At 48.3% G+C, this 22,802-nt stretch overlaps 1 protein-coding gene across 1 annotated transcript in view; it reads right to left on the bottom strand.

Moving 5' to 3' along the window:
* EIF3A (eukaryotic translation initiation factor 3 subunit A) overlaps positions 1 to 22,802 on the bottom strand; it is a 65,685-nt gene that overhangs the window by 20,517 nt on the left and 22,366 nt on the right. The window contains exon 20 of the mRNA XM_077257874.1: positions 16,352 to 16,484. Within this exon, the coding sequence (XP_077113989.1) occupies positions 16,352 to 16,484 (133 nt within the window). The remainder of the gene's footprint in view (positions 1 to 16,351; positions 16,485 to 22,802) is intronic.

Raw genomic sequence — 22,802 nt, 5'->3', positions numbered from 1 at the left:
CGCCTCTGAAATGACCGGATTATCGTTCCAGCAGCAGGGAGAGATCCGACCCACGTCTTCCTACATCGCCCGCTAGGCCACGCCCCCCTGGAAGCGGCATTCTTAACCCCTTCATGACCTTGCCGTTTTTTGCAATTCTGACCAGTGTCCCTTTATGAGGTAATAACTCCGGAACGCTTCAACGGATCCTAGCGATTCTGAGACTGTTTTTTCGTGTTTATTTGTGAAAAAAATGGAAATTTGGCAATTTTCACATTTTGAATTTTTATTCTGTTAAACCAGAGAGTTATGTGACACCATATAGTTAATAAATAACATTACCCACATGTCTACTTTACATCAGCACAATTTTGGAAACAAATTTTTTTTTTGCTAGGAAGTTATAAGGGTTAAAATTTGACCAGTGATTTCTCATTTTTACAACAAAATTTACAAAACCATTTTTTTTAGGGACCACCTCACATTTGAAGTCAGTTTGAGGGTTCTATATGGCTGAAAATACCCCAAAGTGACACCATTCTAAAAACTGCACCCCTCAAGGTGCTCAAAACCACATTCAAGAAGTTTATTAACCCTTCAGGTGTTTCACAGCAGCAGAAGCAACATGGAAGGAAAAAATGAACATTTAACTTTTTAGTCACAAAAATGATCTTTTAGCGAAATTTTTTTTATTTTCCCAAGGGTAAAAGGAGAAACTGGACCACAAACGTTGTTGTCTAATTTGTCCTGAGTACACTGATACCTCACATGTGGGGGTAAACCACTGTTTGGGCACATGGTAAGGCTCGGAAGGGAAGGAGCGCCATTTGACTTTTTCAATGAAAAATTATCTCCATCGCTAGCGGACACCATGTCACGTTTGGAGAGCCCCCGTGTGCCTAAACATTGGAGCTCCCCCACAAGTGACCCCAGTTTGGAAACTAGACCCCCCAAGGAACTTATCTAGAAGCATAGTGAGCACTTTAAACTCTCAGGTGCTTCACAAATTGATCCGTAAAAATGAAAAAGTACTTTTTTTTCACACAAAATTTCTTTTAGCCTCAATTTTTTCATTTTCACATGGGCAACAGGATAAAATGGATCCTAAAATTTGTTGGGCAATTTCTCCTGAGTACGCTGATACCTCATATGTGGGGGTAAACCACTATTTGGGTGCACGGCAAGGCTCGGAAGGGGAGGCGTGCCATTTGACTTTTTGAATGGAAAATTAGCTCCAATCGTTAGCGGACACCATGTCGCGTTTGGAGAGCCCCTGTGTGCCTAAACATTGGAGCTCCCCCACGTGACCCCATTTTTGGAAACTAGACCTCTTGTGGAACTAATCTAGATGTGCGGTGAGCACTTTGAACCCCCAAGTGCTTCACAGAAGTTTATAACGCAGAGCCATGAAAATAAAAAATAATTTTTCTTTTCTCAAAAATGATTTTTTAGCCCACATTTTTTTATTTTCCCAAGGGTAACAGGAGAAATTGGACCCCAAAAGTTGTTGTCCAGTTTCTCCTGAGTACGCTGATACCCCAATATGTGGGGGTAAACCACTGTTTTGGCACACGTCGGGGTTTGGAAGGGAAGTAGTGACGTTTTAAAATGCAGACTTTGATGGAATGCTCTGCGGGCGTCAGGTTGCGTTTGCAGAGCCCCTGATGTGCTTAGGCTACGTTCACATTTGCGGTCAGCGCCGCAGCGTCGGGCGCCGCAGCGGCGCCGCATGCGTCATGCGTCCCTATATTTAACATGGGGGCGCATGGACATGCGTTGTGCTGCGTTTTAGCGTGCGTTTTGCCGCGTTTTTGTTTGCGTTGTGCGCTGCGGCGCCGACGCTGCGGCGCACAACGCAAATGTGAACGTAGCCTTAAACAGTAGGAACTCCCCACAAGTGACTCCATTTTGGAAACTAGACCCCCAAGGGAACTTATCTAGATGTGTGGTGAGCACTTTGAAACCCCAAGTGCTTCACAGAAGTTTATAACGCAGAGCCGTGAAATTAATAAATGTGTTTCCTTTCCTCAAAAATATTTTTTTAGCCCAGAATTTTTTATTTTTGCAAGGGTAACAGGAGAAATTTGACCCCAAAAGTTGTTTTCCAGTTTCTCCTGAGTACGCTGATACCCCATATGTGGGGGTAAACCACTGTTTGGGCGCACGTCAGGGCTCGGAAGGGAAGTAGTGACATTTGAAATGCAGACTTTGATGGAATGGTCTGCGGGCGTCACATTGCATTTGCAGAGCCCCTGATGTGCCTAAACAGTAGAAACACCCCACAAGTGACCCCATTTTGGAAACTAGACCCCCCAAGGAACTTATCTAGATGTGTGGTGAGCACGTTCAACCCCCAAGTGCTTCACAGAAGTTTATAACGCAGAGCCGTGAAAATAAAAAATAATTGTTTTTTCCTCAAAAATTATGTTTTAGCAAGTAATTTTTTATTTTTGCAAGGGTAACAGGAGAAATTGGACCCCAACAGTTGTTGCCCAGTTTGTCCTGAGTACGCTGGTACCCCAAATGTGGGGGTAAACCACTGTTTGGGTGCACGTCGGGGCTTGGAAGGGAGGGAGCACCATTTGACTTTTTGAACGCAAGATTGGCTGGAATCAATGGTGGTGCCTTGTTGCGTTTGGAGACCCCTGATGTGCCTAAACAGTGGAAACCCCTCAATTCTAACTTCAACACTAACCCCAACACACCCATAATCCTAATCCCAACTGTAGCCATAACCCTAATCACAACCCTAACCCCAACACACCCCTAACCACAACCCTAACCCCAACACACCCGTAACCCTAATTCCAATCCTAACCCTAATCCCAACCCTAACCCTAATCCCAACCCTAACCACAACTGTAACCCCAACACACCCCTAACCCTATCCGTAACCCTAACCACAAGCCTAATCTTAACCCTATTTCTAACCCTAGCCCTAATTCCAACCCTAACTCTAATTCCAACCCTAACCCTAAGGCTATGTGCCCACGTTGCGGATTCGTGTGAGATTTTTCCGCACGATTTTTGAAAAATCTGCAGGTAAAAGGCACTGCGTTTTACCTGCGGATTTACAGCAGATTTCCAGTGTTTTTTTTGTGCGGATTTCACCTGCGGATTCCTATTGAGGAACAGGTGTAAAACGCTGCGGAATCTGCACAAAGAATTGACATGCTGCGGAAAATACAACGCAGCGTTTCTGCACGGAATTTTCCGCACCATGGGCACCGCGGGTTTGGTTTTCCATAGGTGTACATGGTACTGTAAACCTGATGTAAAACTGCTACGAATTTGCAGCGGCCAATCTGCTGCGGATCCGCGGCCAATCCGCTGCGGATCCGCAGCCAAATCCGCACTGTGTGCACATGCCATAACCCTACCCCTAACCCTACCCCTAACCCTAACCCTAACCCTACCCCTAGTTCTAACCCTAGTTCTAACCCTAACCCTAGTGGAAAAAGAAAAAAAAATATTTTCTTTATTTTATTATTGTCCCTACCTATGGGGGTGATAAAGGGGGGGTTTATTTATTATTTTTTTTATTTTGATCGCTGTGATAGAACCTACCACAGCGATCAAAATGTACTTGTAACGAATCTGCCAGCCGGCAGATTCGGCGGGCGCACTGAGCATGCGCCCGCCATCTTGGAAGATGGCGGCGCCCAGGGAGAAGACGGACCGACTTCGGGAGGCTCGGTAAGTATGAGGGGGTGGATCGGAGCACCGGGGGGGGGGATCGGAGGACGGGGGGAGCGGACAGGAGCACGGGGGAGCGGACAGGAGCACGGGGGAGCGAACAGGGGGACGGAGGGGGGTACCGGACAGAACGGTGGACTGGGGAGGAGATCGGGGGCGGTGGGGGGGGCCAGAACATGATTTCCAGCCATGGCAGATGCTATTGCAGCATCGGCCATGGCTGGATTGCAATATTTCACCATTTTCATAGGTGAAATATTGCAAATTGCTCTGATTGGCTGTTGCACTTTCAACAGCCAATCAGAGCGATCGTAGCCACGTGGGGGCAAAGCCACCCCCCCTAGGCTGAAGTACAACTCCCTCTCCCTGCAGATCGGGTAAAATAGGAGTTAACCCTTTCACCCGATCTGCAGGGATGCGATCATTCCATGACGCCACATAGGCGTCATGGGTCGGGAAGGGGTTAAGTATCAAGTGAGAAAGCGCACAACGTACTGGCAAGGAAATGGATCTAGTAAAAGATTAACCAGTGAGCAAGCGCACAACATACTGGCAAGGAAAGGGGTCTAGTAAAAGATTAACCAGTGAGCAAGCGCACAACGTACTGGCAAGGAAAGGGGTCTAGTAAAAGATTAACCAGTGAGCAAGCGCACAATGTACTGTCAAGGAAAGGGATCTAGTAAAAGATTAACCAGTGAGCAAGCGCACAACGTACTGGCAAGGAAATGGGTCTAGTACAAGATTAACCAGTGAGCAAGCACACAGCATACTGGCAAGGAAACGGATCTAGTACAAGATAAACCAGTGAGCAAGCGCACAACGTACTGGCAAGGAAAGGGGTCTAGTAAAAGATTAACCAGTGAGCAAGCGCACAATGTACTGTCAAGGAAATGGATCTAGTACAAGATTAACCAGTGAGCAAGCGCACAATGTACTGTCAAGGAAAGGGATCTAGTAAAAGATTAACCAGTGAGCAAGCGCACAATGTACTGTCAAGGAAAGGGATCTAGTAAAAGATTAACCAGTGAGCAAGCGCACAATGTACTGGCAAGGAAAGGGATCTAGTAAAAGATTAACCAGTGAGCAAGCGCACAACGTACTGGCAAGGAAATGGGTCTAGTACAAGATTAACCAGTGAGCAAGCACACAACGTACTGGCAAGGAAAGGGGTCTAGTACAAGATTAACCAGTGAGCAAGCACACAACGTACTGGCAAGGAAACGGATCTAGTACAAGATAAACCAGTGAGCAAGCGCACGACGTACTGGCAAGGAAAGGGATTTAGTACAAGATGGTGAGGGACGAGGGAGACTCCATTTTGGATTGGTGTGAGGGATGAGGGAGACTCCATTTTGGATTTAATAATTCAGGCCTCTAAGATTATCCAATGATCTCCCTTCACAGCAGGGTTGTGGCCCTCACCCTTGGGTAAGTACACAATTCCCAAAAGAACAGAACTTTTCTACATGGCCAGAGAATTAGAGGACTGAAGGGGAGAAGGAGCAGAGCTGGGACCCCCTGCTGTCTTTTGTGCAAGGCGGTCAACATCAATTCGCTATTAATGGAAGCTCTAGACCGAGCGTCACCGACACCTAGAGATGAATGAGAGCACCATGCATTTCACTGTTACGTCCAATATACCACCAGAACCCTGGGAGCCCTCCACACACACCCGTGTCTCACCTTTCTCTAGTTGTCTCGGATACTGATCTATAGATACTGGCTCTCCAGAGCCACTTAGCCAACCCAAGTTTGGATTCTCCATATCGGTCCAGCCCCAACGAACCCACTGAGATGTTAGTCGTCCCGTTTGGACCTCCCACTAGGAAGCTATGACCCATCCTAGATATTGGGAATTATTTCAGCTAGAAGGTCTAGGGAGGAAATTTCAGTCAAATCCAAAGAGGAGGTGGCGAATTTGGGAGGTGGCAAGCTGGGTGTTAAAAGCTAGCTACACACCTTTAGCCAGTGTCATTGTTCTGCCACGGAAGCCGCGTCATGTCACGCGTGGAGACAGACCTGTAACTAAGAAGGTGCCTGTGGATACGAGAGCTTCTCTTCATCCTGCCGACTTCAACTCAAAAATATTTCACGAATCCGTTCATTCCTCAACCAAGAATCTGCAAAAACCCTAGTCCATGCCCTCATAATCTCTCGCCTTGACTACTGCAACCTCCTGCTCTGTGGCCTCCCCTCGAACACTCTCGCACCCCTCCAATCTATTCTAAACTCTGCCTGACTAATCCACCTGTCCCCCCGCTATTCTCCGGCCTCTCCCCTCTGTCAATCCCTCCACTGGCTCCCCATTGCCCAGAGACTGCAGTATAAAACCCTAACCATGACGTACAAAGCCATCCACAACCTGTCTCCTCTATACATCTGTGACCTCGTCTCCCGGTACTTACCTACACGCAACCTCCGATCCTCACAAGATCTCCTTCTCTACTCCCCTCTTATCTCCTCTTCCCACAATCGTATACAAGATTTCTCTCGCGTATCACCCCCTACTCTGGAACCCTCTACCACAACACATCAGACTCTCGCCCACCATGGAAATCTTCAAAAAGAGCCTGAAGACCTACCTCTTCCGACAAGCCTACAACCTGCAGTAACCACCGATCAACCAAACCGCTGCATGACCAGCTCTATCCTCACCTACTGTCTCCTCACCCATCCCTTGTAGATTGTGAGCCCTCGCGGGCAGGGTCCTCTCTCCTCCTGTACCAGTTATGACTTGTATTGTTTAGGATTATTGTACTAGTTTTTTATTATGTATACCCCTCCTCACATGTAAAGCGCCATGGAATAAATGGCGCTATAATAATAATAATAATCCACAAATTATAAGGAACGGTAACATGACACATGCAGCTAACTGCAATCTCACACCTGTACCCTCCCTTTATCTGTACTTCTGGCTACAATATCTGTTTATTACTCTGTATATGTGTGTATTATTGTGAAGGAAGCCCAGTTCCTCCCACGTCACCAATCCGTGACGTCACTACACAGGCACAGCTCTCCGGCGCCCCCTTTGTCTCTCAGGTCAGTAAGGGAACTGCACCTAGAGCAAATGACCGCCGGGGAGACTGCCTTGTTACCCACGCTGGGTATTCTAAGATTCGCAATCAGAGTAAAAGGATCAGCCCAAAATTAATTTATGATTTAATTGCCTTAAGGGCGCACTAGGTGATTACAAGAAATATACAGTCAAAATATATCAAGAGTTACAGTCAGAGTAAAATATAACAATCATAAGACAAAGCTTAGAGGTATACAGCTGGAGGTCAATTTACCAGGTTGAAGGTCGCTTGTGGAAGCCGGGGGGCTCAGCGTTCCGCAGGTCCAAGACTTAGTTGCCGGGAAGCCCCCAGAAAGCGTGTGCTTGCTCCCCTCTGGCTGGCATATGCCCTGTTCCTTAGTTAGTCATCTTCCTCTGTTCTCACCCACTCTCCAAGTGTCCCAGCTCTTAACCCTGCTGTGTCCCTCCCCCTGTAGCTGGGTGGGCTTAGCAATCTCCACCCCTCTGCCTCCCTGCAAGATTTATTCCCATATCTAATAAATGGGATAACTTCTCTCAGGATGATCGGATCAGAACACGGGCAGTACCAGCGCATGTGGTTTGTTCTGCCGGTCGTACAGGGATCAAACCTGGACCCATTCGGTCCCTGTGGGAGGCTGATCCCTATATCTCGGGTTTCAGACCCCCCACGGACACGGGAGTCGCACTGTCAGATGCGCAATTTCTTTAGGGCGAGGGGGATATTTTTTATGAGCCGGTACCTCGGACGATGCGTCCATAATTCACGATTCCATGTTGGAGACGGTTCGACTGGACAGCCATAATAGAGGTGTATCCTGTGGCCACTTGACATAGGGATTTTTGTGTTACTCACCGTAAAATCCTTTTCTCCGAGACGCTCATTGGGGGACACAGGACAGTGGGTGTATGCTTCTGCCGCCAGGAGGCTGACACTAAGTAAACTTGAAAAAAAGTTAGCTCCTCCTCCGTCGTATACACCCTGACACTGGCTACCAGAGAATCCAGTTTGGTGCAAAAGCAGTAGGAGAACAAAAAAACAAGAATTAGTATAACAGCATAAATACAGAAAACTCATGTCTGGAAAAGACCTACTGCCTGATAATTTCAGATACGAAAAAGAGCAGCCATCAGGCTACCAGGGAGGGAGCGGTGTCCCCCAATGAGCGTCTCGGGAGAAAAGGATTTTACGGTGAGTAACACACAAATCCCTATTTCTCCTGTGTCCCCCAATGAGGCGAAGGAGAAATAGGGATTTTTGTGTTACTCACCGTAAAATCCTTTTCTCCCGAGACGCTCATTGGGGGACACCGCTCCCTCCCTGGTAGCCTGATGGCTGCTCTTTTTCGTATCTGAAATTATCAGGCAGTAGGTCTTTTCCAGACATGAGTTTTCTGTATTTATGCTGTTATACTAATTCTTGTTTTTTTGTTCTTCTACTGCTTTTGCACCAAACTGGATTCTCTGGTAGCCAGTGTCAGGGTGTATACGACGGAGGAGGAGCTAACTTTTTTTCAAGTTTACTTAGTGTCAGCCTCCTGGCGGCAGAAGCATACACCCACTGTCCTGTGTCCCCCAATGAGCGTCTCGGAGAAAAGGATTTTACGGTGAGTAACACAAAAATCCCTATTTCTCCTTCGCCTCATTGGGGGACACAGGACAGTGGGATGTCCTAAAGCAGTCCCTGGAAGGGAAAATGACTCACCGGTTATAAATATCCAGGCAGCTGTCGTTATAAGTGCGTTACCGCCGCCTGAAGAATCCTTCTACCCAGACTTGCATCAGCAGAGATCTGGGAGTGGACATTGAAGTGCTTGGCAAAGGTATGCAGACTAGCCCAGGTCGCAGCTCTGCAAACCTGTTCTGCTGAGGCCTGATGCCGAATTGCCCAGGAAGCTCCCACTGCTCTAGTGGAGTGGGCTTTGATTCCATCCGGAATCATCATGTCCTTGGCACGATAGGCCTCCTGAATAGCTGAACGTATCCACCTGGCCAAGGTAGATTTTGAGGCCGCAAATCCCTTCCTGCGACCCTCTGGGAGGACAAACAGAGCATCCGTCTGTTGAAAAGGAGCTGTTCGCGAAATGTACCACCTCAGCGCTCTCACTAGGTCCAACGTATGGAGAGCTTTTTCCACACGGTGCGTCGGTGCCGGACAAAAAAAGAGGGAAGAACTATATCCTCATTAATGTGGAACGAGGAAACAACCTTCGGCAAAAAGGAGGGCGCTGGTCTGAGCACTACCTTATCCTGATGGAACCGTAAAAAAGGAGCACGACAGGAAAGAGCTGCCAGCTAAGATACCCGCCTTATGTAAGTTATGGCCATTAGGAATACAACCTTCCAGAAAAGGAAGGTTAAGGAAACATCCTGAAGTGGTTCGAAAGGAACTTCCTGTAAAGCCCTTAAGACCAAATTAAGGTCCCAAGCTTCCAAAGGAGTTTTAAAAGGCGGGACCTTATGAGTTACTCCTTGAAAAAAAGGTCCTTACCTGTAAGTTGGTAGCAATTCTGCACTGAAAAAGGACCCATAAGGCTGAAATCTGCCTTTTAAGGGTACTAGGAGCCAGCCCTGAATCTAGACCTGCCTGGAGAGAAGCAAGAATATTAGGAATGGAAAAACGCAGAGGAGGCAGCCCGCGCTCTCTGCACCATGAAAGAAACGCCTTCCAAGTGTTATAATAAATCCGAGCCGAAACGGACTTTCGGGCACTAATCATGGTATTCGCCACCTCTTGGGAAAACCCGGCCTGAGCTAACCCCCAAGATTCCATGGCCAGGCCGTCAGACTCAGGATCCCTGAGTTCTGGAGGTAAATCGGCCCTTGGGACAGAAGATCTGGACGATCAGACAGCCGCCACGGAGTTCTGGGGAGAAGTTGTATTAGGTCTACGTACCATGACCGCCGCGGCCAATCCGGGGCGACCAGAATCGCTGGTACACTCTCTGACTTGATCTTCATGATCACTTTCGAAAGCAGTGCCAGAGGGGAAACAAATATGGGAGGCGAAACGGGTTCCAGGACAGAACTAGCGCACCTACGGCGATTGCCTGTGGATCTAGATACCGGGCGACAAATCTGTTGAAAGACCTCGGGATGGAGCGACCATTCCCCGGAAGCCAGGCCTTGCCGACTGAGAAAGTCCGCCGCCCAGTCTTCCTCGCCAGGGATGTGGACTGCCGAAATCACAGAGTGATTTCTCTCTGCCCAGCACAGAATCTGCTTTACTTCCTGCATGGCCGCCTTGCTGCGGGTGCCCCCTGATGATTTATGTATGCCACGGCTGTGGCATTGTCCGATTGAATCCGGACCGGGCGTCCCGCCAGAAGATGGTGAAAATACTGCAACGCCAGACGAAATGCCCGAATCTCCAAGAGATTGATAGGAAGGGCTGACTCCCGGGAGGACCAGTGCCCCTGAGCCATGTGGTGAAAGAATACCGCTCCCCAACCTAGGAGACTGACATCCGTTGTAACCACTAGCTAACTGGTTGGAGGGAAGGGTTTCCCCTTTAGAAGGGACGGGCTGTTTATCCACCATGACCGAGCCTGTCTAACCTGAAGAGAACCGAAACCTGAAATTGAGGGAAGATGGATTCTTGTCCCATGCTGCTAAAAGAGCATGCTGGAGAGGATGAAGATGAAGCTGAAGCTGAGCAAATGGTACTGCTTCTATTGTAGCAACCATACTTCCTAAGACCCTCATGCAGGACCGGACTGTATGAAAGTACGGCTGCTGAAGAATCCTCACCTCTCGCCGAAGGACTAGGACCTTGTCCTGGGGCAGAATCGAGAGGGCTTGAGAGGTGTCGAAAATTATCCCTAGAAAAGAGATTCTCCGGGATGGAATCAGGGATGACTTCTTTAGATTCACTAGCCAACCTAGACGAGAAAGAGTGTCTAGAGAAAAGCTGACATTCTGCTCGCAGGCCCGAAAGGTCGACCCCTTTACGAGAAGGTAGTCTAAATATGGCAGGACTACTATGCCTCGAGAGTGTAGAATGGAAACTACGGTAGACATGACCTTTGTGAACACCCTGGGGGCGGAGGCCAGCCCGAAGGGTAAGGCCGTGAACTGGAAATGTAAGTTGTTTATTGTAAACCGGAGAAATCTTTGATGGGAAGGAAAAATGAGAATATGGAGGTAGGCATCCTTTTCCATGGACGCAATGACTGACAGGAGAGATTCCATGAGGAATTTTTACGAATTTGTTTAAGCATTTCAGATCCAGAATGGGCCTTACTGATCCGTCCTTTTTGGGGACTACAAATAGGTTGGAATAGAACCCCTGAAATCTCTCCTCCCTTGGAACAGGAGTGATGACGCCGTGGAGACGAAGGGACTCTATAGAATTGAGCAGGGCTTGACGCCGGGACTCGGACCTGGGAAGACGGGATGGAAAGAACCGGTGTGGAGGAGGGCAAACCAACTCTATCTTATACCCTGAGGATACAAGCTCCTCCACCCATCTGTCGTGAATTGAATGAAGCCAGGCCTGGCGAAACAAAAGTAGGCGCCCGCCAACTCCGTCTGCGGCAATCCGAGGATGCCTCCAGTCACTTGGCAGAAAATCTTTGAGCCCTGGACCCTCTGGATCTAGGTGGCTGGGAACGCATTCTTCCCCCTGGGTTGGTTCTATAGAAGATCCGATTGTCTCGGTCCAGATTGGGACGACCCTGCGCAGCGGAACCTGACGCTTGGGTCCATCTAGCATTACGAAAAGGCTTAAAACGGGCCTGAAATTGACGACGAAACGGCTGTCTAGCCCTCTGCTGAGGAAGAAATTTGCTTTTCCCACTTGTGGTATCAGAAATAAGCTGATCCAGCTTCTCTCTGAATAAGCGACCCCCCTGATAAGGGAGGGTTGTAAGAGATTTCTTAGAGGTAGAGTCTGCTCGCCAAGTTCTTAACCAGAGGGCCCGTCTGATGGCAATTGCCTTTGCCGCTGCAGAAGCGGCACAGTCTGCTGCGTTCAGGGATGCATTAATCAGATAGCTCCCGGCAAGGGTTATCTGACTAGACATTTCTGTCAATTCCGCTGGCAAGTCCCTGTCTTGAAGCGCCTTAGTCAAAGATTCTGACCAAGACATCCTGGCCTTAGCAACCCAAGTTGCCGCAAAAGAGGGAAAAAGGGCTGAACCTGAAGACTCAAAAAACGGAATGAGCCAAGCTTTCTATAAGACGATCCGTGGGATCCTTAATAGAAGAACCATTGGGAAGAGATAAGAGAGTATTAGAGGCTAAGCGGGACACCGGCGGATCTACCGAAGGGGATTCCGCCCATTTGCTACGCAGCTCAAGAGAAAAAAGGGTATTCTTGCTTTCAAGGCTTTTTGGCCTGAAAAGAGTTTGTCCGGGTGTTCCCGGTTTCGCTGAATCAGGTCTTCAAACTCTGGATGAGACGAGAACACCTTATGAGACAATCTGGCCCGCTTAAAAGAAACCTTATGATTCGTGAGATCCTCTATTCCCAGGGTCTGATTGACAGCCTCAATCAGACTATCTACTGACTCCTGAAATCCAGGAGTCTCTAAATTGAGGGACCCCTCTGAATCATAGTCTGATCCAAGTTCACCGCTCTCTGCTGGGGAAGGAGAGCGAGAAACGTAACTCCAGGATGCAGATGCACCTGATGGCCCGGGAGACGCTGTGAGATTTCGCTTTCCCCGCGTCTGCCTGGTGAGAGCGCGGCCCCTGCAGGCCAGAGGCCCCAGAGAATCTGAAGCTCTCTCTAAGACAGAAGAGCTGCTGTCCCTGACTCCAGCCAGGGTCTGAAGGGACTCAATTGCCTTAGTTAGAGACGCCATGGATTGGGACTAAGACATGACCCATTCCGGAGGAACCACTCCAGCTTCTGCCTGAGGGACAGGAGAAACCGCCGGGGAACTAGCAGGGGGGGCTCCTGAGCGTGTTCGCAGTCACAGGCCTCACAGAGACGATTGCTCTGGGCATGCGGAAAGGCAGAACGACAGGCTGCACAGACGGTATATAAGACCGCGTGAGATTTCATCCTTTTAGACATAGTGCTTTACCCTTAGACTGGGACAAAAAAGATGCTACTGCTGTCAGACTGGAGGGAGAAGTACTTACCCCAGTCCTGTGTCCCCCACATACAGATTCAACACACTCCGAGAAGCGCACCTGCGCCATTTTTATCCCTAACCCCCCTCAGGAGGCGGACCGATAGGAGGGAGCGCTGATGCGGCCTGGAACAGGCCGAAGCCGGGACCTCAATTTTGCCCCAGCGAGGAGAGGAGGGGGTGGACCGGAACAAGATGCGCCGGAGGGGGCGGGGCCTCACAGCGCGCAGTTCAAGCCGGAAACTGGGTCAGCCTGACCCGGAAGGGTTCCTGTGAAGCTCGGCCGGAGCCTGCAGCTTCTGAAGGGCCCGACGCCACACCGGACCGCTGCAGCGCTAACAAGCGCCAGGGAAACCGAGCGCCGACCAGAGGAGAATATGGCGCCGCTATAAACCCGGCGCTAGACCGCACAGGGACCATGCCTGAAAAAGGTAATGCTGTATCAGGAGCCCCTATTTCTGCCTTTCCCCCTTAATCCAGCTGAACCTCTGCAATCAGAAGAACAGTGTAGGTATAAAAATATTATATACATTCTCTCCCTCTTTTTTTTTCTTTCCGGTCGGGGGGAGGGAAAGAAATACATGACGGTGCAGGAACCCAAACTCCATTTTCCCCTGAAGGATAAGGAGAGGGACCGTCCACCTCCCCTCTATCACCGCAGCCAAACATAGGTGTAGAAAAAACACGGGGGGGGGTCACACGGATATCAGGGGGCGCCTGTACAGCCTATGGTCCAAATACCTTAGTGTGGTCAGGGCCAAGTCCGGTGATAACCCCACGTCGCGGGAAAGGATACGTGCAGCATGCTCGCACGTGCTCGCCCGTTGCGCTGGTTTGGGGAGATCGGACCCTCTGAAACAGGGTCTGTCGCCCCTCTCAATCCCTATGTAGAAAGAAACAAGGGACCGAAGGATCCGGCACCCAGAGATGTGCCTCCTTCAGACACTAAGCATGAACTGGATTCTCTGGTAGCCAGTGTCAGGGTGTATACGACGGAGGAGGAGCTAACTTTTTTTCAAGTTTACTTAGTGTCAGCCTCCTGGCGGCAGAAGCATACACCCACTGTCCTGTGTCCCCCAATGAGGCGAAGGAGAAATGCGTGCTTTAATTAAGCCCCTCAGGCACCTCTATGTCCCCTGCTGGTGTGGCTTCCTCACTCAGGCATTGAAATGCCAACTGCCTGCTACATGGTACTCAGCCCATTACCATACTAAAAGGAACTTTATTCATTAAAAAAGGTGGGGGCCTGGAGCACTCCTCTCTGCAGACCTGTGACCAGGAGACAAAATGGAGTCACGCCAATCTGTGTTAGTAGGCCCGTCCAAGATGGCGGCTGTTCCCTCATCACAATTATCTAGTGCGCTTTTCGGCAATTGAAATATCAATTCATTTTGAGCTGCTCATTTATCTCGAAACCCGATTTCCCACGTCTGAGTCCGGCAAGTACTTATACGCTACCTTTGGTTGGTTTCAGACACAAAATAAGCTTGCTAACGGACCGGGCTTATATCCAATGAGGAACTGGTGGCAGCATTCCGTTCTGGTGTCATTGGCGGATCCTGGCAGTAACGGACCGGAGGGGTGTGTGTGTGTGTGTGTGTGTGTGTGTGTGTGTGTGTGTGTGTGTGTGTGTGTATATATATATATATGTATATATGTATATATATACACTCACCGGCCACTTTATTAGGTACACCATGCTAGTAACGGGTTGGACCCCCTTTTGCCTTCAGAACTGCCTCAATTCTTCGTGGCATAGATTCAACAAGGTGCTGGAAGCATTCCTCAGAGATTTTGGTCCATATTGACATGATGGCATCACACAGTTGCCGCAGATTTGTCGGCTGCACATCCCAAAGATGCTCCATACAAGGCAGGATGGATCCATGCTTTCATGTTGTTTACGCCAAATTCTGACCCTACCATCCGAATGTCGCAGCAGAAATCGAGAATCATCAGACCAAGCAACGTTTTTCCAATCTTCTACTGTCCAATTTCGATGAGCTTGTACAAATTGTAGCCTCAGTTTCCTGTTCTTAGCTGAAAGGAGTGGTACCCGGTGTGGTCTTCTGCTGCTGTAGCCCATCTGCCTCAAAGTTCGACGCACTGTGCGTTCAGAGATGCTCTTAGGCCTACCTTGGTTGTAACGGGTGGCGATTTGAGTCACTGTTGCCTTTCTATCAGCTCGAACCAGTCTGCCCATTCTCCTCTGACCTCTGGCATCAACAAGGCATTTCCGCCCACAGAACTGCCGCTCACTGGATTTTTTTTCTTTTTCGGACCATTCTCTGTAAACCCTAGAGATGGTTGTGCGTGAAAATCCCAGTAGATCAGCAGTTTCTGAAATACTCAGACCAGCCCTTCTGGCACCAACAACCATGCCACGTTCAAAGGCACTCAAATCACCTTTCTTCCCCATACTGATGCTCGGTTTGAACTGCAGGAGATTGTCTTGACCATGTCTACATGCCTAAATGCACTGAGTTGCCGCCATGTGATTGGCTGATTAGAAATTAAGTGTTAACAAGAAGTTGGACAGGTGTACCTAATAAAGTGGCCAGTGAGTGTATGTATGTATGTATGTATGTATGTATGTATGTATGTATGTATGTATGTATGTATATATATATATATATATATATTATTATTATTTATTGTTATAGCGCCATTTATTCCATGGCACTTTACATGTGAGGAGGGGTATACATAATAAAAACAAGTACAATAATCTTGAACAATACAAGTCATAACTGGTACAGGAGGAGTGAGGACCCTGCCCGCGAGGGTATATATACATATACACATATATATATATACACATACATATACACATATACATATACACACACACATATATATATATATTTTCCCGGCCTGGCACTGGTGATATATATACACTGTCCTCACTGCAGAGTGCCCCGATATCCAGTACGTGACAGGGCAGCCTCTCCGGCGACTACTTACCCTAGATGCATTTCCCTGACTGGCCTTAGGGTAGGGGGGCACCAGAGCTGTGACTCTGTAAGCTCCGTCAAAGATTGGTGATGGCAGGGGGACATCTGTAATCCCCGGCTCTCTCTCGCGTTTCCTTCCAAAGATTAACCAGAGAGCAAGCGCACAAAGTACTGGCATGGAAAGGCATTTAGTACAAGATTAATCAGTGAGCAAGCGCACTGCAACAAGCCAGTAACTTGTAGAATGCGGCTGTGCAGCAGACTGAATTAGTCATATGACGTCCATCAGGACGGTAATCCCAGCGTCTGCGCACAAGAGGAAATAGAAATATGCAGGCGCATAGTGTGATCAGTGCTGTACATGTGTGGAAGAACGGTATATCACGCCTTCGCACTGTACAACAGTCTTTCCCTGTCGATATAATCCATTTTTTGCTCTGAGATATTGGACATATTTTATATATTTAGATTATGCATGTCTGTTTTGGTACAGATTTGTTGGTCATTTTACACAATGTTGTGATCCTGACTAGCATGCTCACTTCTTTTGTCTAGGTGTCCTTATCACAGGGACTGCGCACTGTCCTATCATCTTCACTCACCGGGCAGGCTTCCTCGCAAGCTCAGAATCTGGTTCCTTCTCACTCCTGGACCATTCATGATCTTCAGAAGGCTTTGTTTCCCGTGGAGGCCCCCAGCTGTCCTCCCGAGCCTTTTCACGTTCTCGCCACCCTCCTGCAAAAGTTATATCATTGAAAGGACATACAGTATATAAAAGAAAGACTTTCCACTTCCCTGCCTGTGATCCACGGTCACTGTGGACTGTGAGGCTGGTCCCTCTTGGCTCTCATCCAAAGACACAGCAGACACCAGAGTAATCTTTTAGCTTTAAAGCCCACAGACAACTCTGACATCAGAATAATGATTTCTTTATTTCAATGTACTTAAAAGCTGTACTAAATTTCATCAATCTTCATTCCTCCTTTGATTTTCAGATGCCTGAAAAGTGGCTTCTAACAATCTCCTGGATTCAGGTCCCTCAGAGAAGACCGCCATGGGCACGCTCCACCCTCATACTGAGCCTGCGAGCCTCCCTGCAGACCACCCGTGTCCAGCACTCCCCATCCAGTGTAATCTGCCCCCTCTGATGACTTGGATGGTTTCATTCACCTTTCCCCCTGCTATGTCTAACAGAGATGATGGGCACCTACATGAGATTACGCAAACATTAAGGCTAGGTTCACATTGCGTTAGGGCAATCCGTTAAGCGCATAGCGGTAGCGGATTGCGCTAACGCAATGTATCTATAGGGATCGCGTTTGCCGATCCCACTAGCGCAGATCCCCGATCTGCGCTAGCGAGGACCGGATCTCGGACGCTGCAAGAAAATAACGGCACATCACTAGCGCGTGCCGAAAATGGCATGCGCTAGAGATCAGAATCACATTGCCGTCAATGGGTGCGCTAACGGACCCGTTGCATGGCGTTAATTGCGACAATTTCGCCATGCAACGAAGTCCGTTAGCGTTAACCCATTAATGCAATGTGCTAAATAGCACAACAAAAACAATAGGAAATTGTCAAGTTAATTAGATTTGAATTAATGAAACAATACATGAAAAAATTAAGATGTCTACGTTTCTTAGGGAGGGAGGACTTTTCACAACTGTTGCACTTATACACTTTACACTCCTTTGGTACTTGTGGTTTGTCCTGATGAAGTCAGATGACTGAAACGCATTGTTTCTCAACCGTACACTCCTGCACATACTAGAAGGAATATAAATAAAATTGATTTTATTTCCTGCCCTCCATCACGGAGATACAGGGCATCAAAATTACTGGCCCCTATTGAGGGGCATCATAGTGGGATGAAAGTACAGTTAAGAGAAAGGAGACGTCCAGTTGTATCATACACCACACACTTGATGCCAGTAATTTCAGCACCCTATATCTCCACGATCAAGGGCAGAATTTGGGTACTTACAATAAAATCTCTCTTGGAGTCTTCTTTGTGGGACACAGGAAACCATGGGTGTATGCTGCTGCCACTGAGCAAAAAAGTTAACTCCTCCTTACAGGTTACACCCGCCAACTGGAACCACTCTAATCAGTTAGTGGGAGAAGCAACAATAACTTCAAACCGGCTAAATATAGGCATAAACAAGGGGCGAGTTCTCCTGCAATGGAAGTCTTCAAACAGAGGCTGGACAGACACGATGACCCTTTACGTCTCTTCCAACTCTAACATTCTAGGATTCTAATGACAATTGCAGTGTTCCCAAATGAAGACGCTGAGAACTCAATATCCCCTTTTCTCTCTCTCTCTTCATTGGAGGACACAGGAAACCATGGGATGTCCCAAAGCAGTCCCAAGGGTGGTAAAAAGGAGGCACCTAATCTCAAGATGGAGGCTGGCCCACTGCCACTCGCAAGACCTTATGGTATGCACGCTGTGGACCATGTAGCCGCCTTGCAGAGCTGAAAAGCAGAGCGCTAATTACAAACGATCCAGGTCTCCACTGCACATGCAGAGTGACCCTAAGTGGGGGCAGCCTATCCTTTACTCGATATACTTCCAAGATGGCAGAATGGACCCAAAGATCAATAGCTGTCTTAGAAGCAGGTAGCCTTCTATGATGACCCTAGGAGATCACAAACAAGAAACCCGAGCGTCTTAAGGATGTTGTCCAGGAAGAGTAGAGCAGTGCTCTGAAAAGATCCAGTTTGTGAAGAGACTGCGCCAAGGGATGGAAAGGAGACGGGCAGAACGAGGAAGGAAGATATCCTCATTGACTTAGTAGAGGGTTACCACCTTGGGGAGAAAAATTGGAACTGGATGCAAGACCACATTATCTTGTTGGAGAACCAGGAAAGGAGAAAGATATGAGTGCTGCTATCTCTGAGACTGGACTGATGGACGTGATTGCCATAAGAAAAGAAACCTTCTAGGAGAGCAACGTTGGAAGGACATTCAACACCAAATTAAGGTTCCATGGAAGGCCGGAAGAGTGTAACTGAATGGGCAATGCCCTGCAGGAAAGATTTTATCTGACAGCGGTAAGCCATATTGCTTTGGTAAAGAATAGAAAAGGGCAGATACCTGACCCATAAGAGAACTGAGAGACAGACTGGACTCAAGACCAGACTGTAAAAAGGCCAGGAGGGAAACAATAAGACAAGAGTGCGGGCCTGGCTTCACACCAGCAAAAAATGGCCTTCCATGCGCGCGGCGTAGATGCGAGAGACATAGGCCTTTTATTACGGTGTAGAGAAAAATTTAGAGAACCATGCAGCCTTTAACACTGCAGCATCAACAGCTATGCCATTAGAGAGACTGTGAATTCTGGTTGGAAAGAAAACCCTGAGAAAGGTCAGGACGATTCGGAAGCTTCCACAAGGCGTCTGCGAGAAGGTCGATTACCTCCGTGTACCAAACTCTTCCGGGCCAGATGTCAGCTACGAGGATGACTATCACCCCTTTTGCCATGATCTTCTTGATGAACACGGGAATCAGAAGAAAGGGAACAATTACAGAAGGGTGAATTGGGACCAAGGGATCACTAAAGCATAGAAGTCAACTGCTAGGGGATCATGGAACCTGGAAAGGAGCCGAGGGACTTTGTTGTTCATTCTGGACGCCATCAGGTCGGCCCTACCGAAGACAAATTTAATTGAAGCCTGTGGGATTCAGAGACCACTTGCGGCTTTGAAAGTCAGCAGGGCCAGTTGTCCTCCGGGGATGTGCACTGCCAAAATCACTGGTAAGCTCTGTTCGGTCCATGACCAGATGCAAGATACTTCTGACATGACTGGATTCCTCAGAGTTCTGCCCTGGTGATTGGTGTATACCATGGCTATGGCGCTGTCACAATTAATGACTGGACAGCAGCAGGTCCTATCAGAGAAGGAGAAAGATAAATGTTTCTCTGTTCCAGAATGTTGATGGGAAAAGAGGATTCTTGAACCGTGAGATTTTGTAATACTGCTCCCCAACCCAGGAGACTGGTGTCTGTCATCACAAGTCCATGTATTGGTAAAAATGATTTGCCGCAATAAATGAGAGAACACTTCCACCAGGCTAGGGACTGTTTTACTCGAGTAAGGAGGATAGAGAGACCATCTTGTCCCAATGCAAAAGAGGAGCTAGTTGGAGGGGTCAAGTGTGGAACCGTGCAAATGGAACTGCCTCCATTGCCGCTACCATCTTGCCCAACACTATAAGGCAAAGCCGAAATGAGCAATGAGAGAGCAAGAATTCCAAGAAGAGTAAAGATATTTTCTTAGGGAAAGAAAATTCTTGCGCATGTGGTATCAAACAGCATTCCCGGAAATACTGAACGTTGGGCTGGGATCAGAGAGGACTTTGATTTGTTGATGATCCAGCCAAGACGGGAAAGTGTGTTGAGAGTAATCTGCAGCAGGCTAGACAGGATGGGGGTATGATTAGGAAGTCATCCAGGTAAGTGATAGCTAAAATCCCTGTGGTTCAAAGGATGGCCATGACAGCTGCCATGATCTTTGTAAAAGACCCTAGGGCGGTTGCTAGCACGAAAGGAAAAACCATTAGCTAAAAATATGAGTCTTGGACTGCGAAACCAAGAAATCTTTGATAAGCCAAAAAAATGGTGTTGTGTTGTGGGTAGTCCTGGATGTCCACTGGACTGAGGTACTCCTCGAGCTCAATGGAGGACATCAAAGAACAAAGGGACGCCATCCAGAAGTGGCGAAGATGGACACATCTGTTTTGGAGCTGGAGATCCAAGATGGGGCCTTCTTTGGGACCGCAAAGCAGTTTGAATGAAAACTGAAAAACGTTCCTGAGGAGGAACAGTAATGATAATGCCTGCTTGGCAAAGAAAAGTGGTGGCATTGAAAAAATGGAGGCTAGGGAGTGGACTGGGTGGGGGCAGGGAATCAAAGACACGATTCTGAGGGAGGGAAGAAAATTCTATTTTGTAGCCGTAGAAGACTACTTCCCTGACCCAGGAATAGTCAACTGCGGAGAGCCAAACGTTCCAAAAAAGAAGGAGACGGCTGTCCATCCTGAGAGGGATTCATGGTGTGAGTGCCCCGTCATGCAGAGGAGAACCGGTTTATCTGGAAAATACAAAAATGTACGAAAGTAGTGAAAATGAAGGGTACATGTCTTCTGGGGAGGGGGTGCTTGGATCTTGACTGGGGAAAAGAAGTCCTCTTTCCTCTGGTAGCATCCGAAATGGTCTGATCCAACATGGCTGCAAACAGGCTGGAGCCTTGGAAGGCTAGTGCGAGACAACTTAGAAGCTGAATCCGCATTCCATGCTTTAAGCCTTAGAACCCTACGTATGGCCACGATGTTGCTGGAAAACCAGGGCAGAGCATCCAGCAGCACCTAGAGATGCAGAGCGGAGTTATTTTCCTGTGTGACAATCTGATCTGTTAGATCCGGTCAGAGTCCGACTACGAGAGAACAGACTCCTGAACTGCCTGGGGTTCGGGTGAAGGGGAACACAAAATGGAAGCTACCCTGGAGGAGGTGGAGGGAGCAGACCTGGAAGAGGAGCTGGTACGCACCTGCTTTTTGGTTCTCATGCACGACCTACCATGATGGAGCTGGTCCAATTCACGCAGAATGACAATCGGCACTCCAGCGGCGGCTGATGGGTTAGGCAGACGCTATGACTGAGACCAAAGTTTGGGATTCCTTGATTAGGTCAGTGACAGACAGATAGAGCAGCGGCCCACCCAGGCAGAGGGGGCATGCTCTCGCTCTCGCTCTGGGAGGCTCCTGAGGGTTCGGCATAGTGTGGGGGGCCTGCAATCCAAGCAGAGAGCAAAGGGCTGACCTGAGGGAATCTTTTATTGCATGAGTAGCTGACAAATTGAAAGACTATAGAGGAGTGGGAGCAATTCTCCCTGAGGTTAGACACAGAAAAAAAGGGTTCCACTAAGGGTATCTAATGGGTAGTGTGGCCCAAATAGACAAGAGCCTATGCCGTTCCTGAAGTTGTAGGAGCCCTGGTGCAGAATCCTGTGTTGAGAACAGAGGCTGAGGATCGACTAGTCGGAGAGAGTTGCTGGACCGAAGCTGGAAATGAGCAAACCGTAATGGCACCAAGCAGGGGAAGATGGGCGAAGTAAAAAAGAAGTGAAAAACTTCCTAAGCAACTGTATTTTGGTACAGAATAAAGTGGTACCGGATAGATAAGACATTAAAAGAATGGGTGGGCCCAAAAAGTGCCCGGAAGTGCTGAGACAGGGGCAATCCCCCAGAAAATCAAGAAGGCCTCGAAAAAGCCGGGAGCTAAATTTAGAAGGGGATCTGACAAGAATGACGAACAGCGCAGAAAAACCGGAATAGGGAGGAAAGTAGCCAGAAGACCCTACAGGACCTGGAACATTGACCTAGGAGCCACGCTGCTGACCCTTGGAAGAAGAGTCAAGAGAATCTGATCCTGAAGATATGTCCCGACTCCTTCGCAGCATAGAAAACTGCCATTAGGAGCCCCGGGAAGGGGAGCTTTCCTCTCTGCAGTCTCACTATAGCGGACAAGCGGGCCAAAGATGGGTGGATAGGACTGTCAGCCAGATCGCTCCTAACACTTTTGATGTGTTAGGGGGTTAGGGTCCTGCCGTGTAGACCAGAGTGGGTATGATGTGGCACATTCCACACTGTTCTCTTGGTGGGATGACAGAGTGAGCGGTTGTACTCTGATGCCCAACTCACAAGCTACATCTGAAAGAAAAAGGAAAATCATGAAACAATTGTAAGGTACAAACAGGTCTGGGAACAGACAGTGTCTGCCTCCTGCTAACACTAAGCTAGCACTGATTATCTTGGGTCCAGAGGGTGGGTGTAACCGGCTAAGGAGCAGTTCAATTTTTGTTCCTAGTGTCAGCCTGCTAGTGACAGCAGCGTACACCCATGGTTTCCTGTGTCCCCCAATGAAGCAATAGAGAAATAAAAACCTCTATCTATACGCCCACTACTATGTGCAGGAGTGTAGTGTATAAGAGCAAAAGTTGTGATAGGTTGTCCTGAACTGTTCCCATCAGAGGAAACTCATGTAT

Source organism: Ranitomeya variabilis, chromosome 4 (genome assembly GCF_051348905.1).
Source record: "Ranitomeya variabilis isolate aRanVar5 chromosome 4, aRanVar5.hap1, whole genome shotgun sequence".
NCBI classification, from domain to species: Eukaryota; Metazoa; Chordata; class Amphibia; order Anura; family Dendrobatidae; genus Ranitomeya; species Ranitomeya variabilis.
The sequence above is the reverse complement of the archived record's forward strand: the minus strand, read 5'-3'. Positions and strand labels throughout refer to the sequence as shown.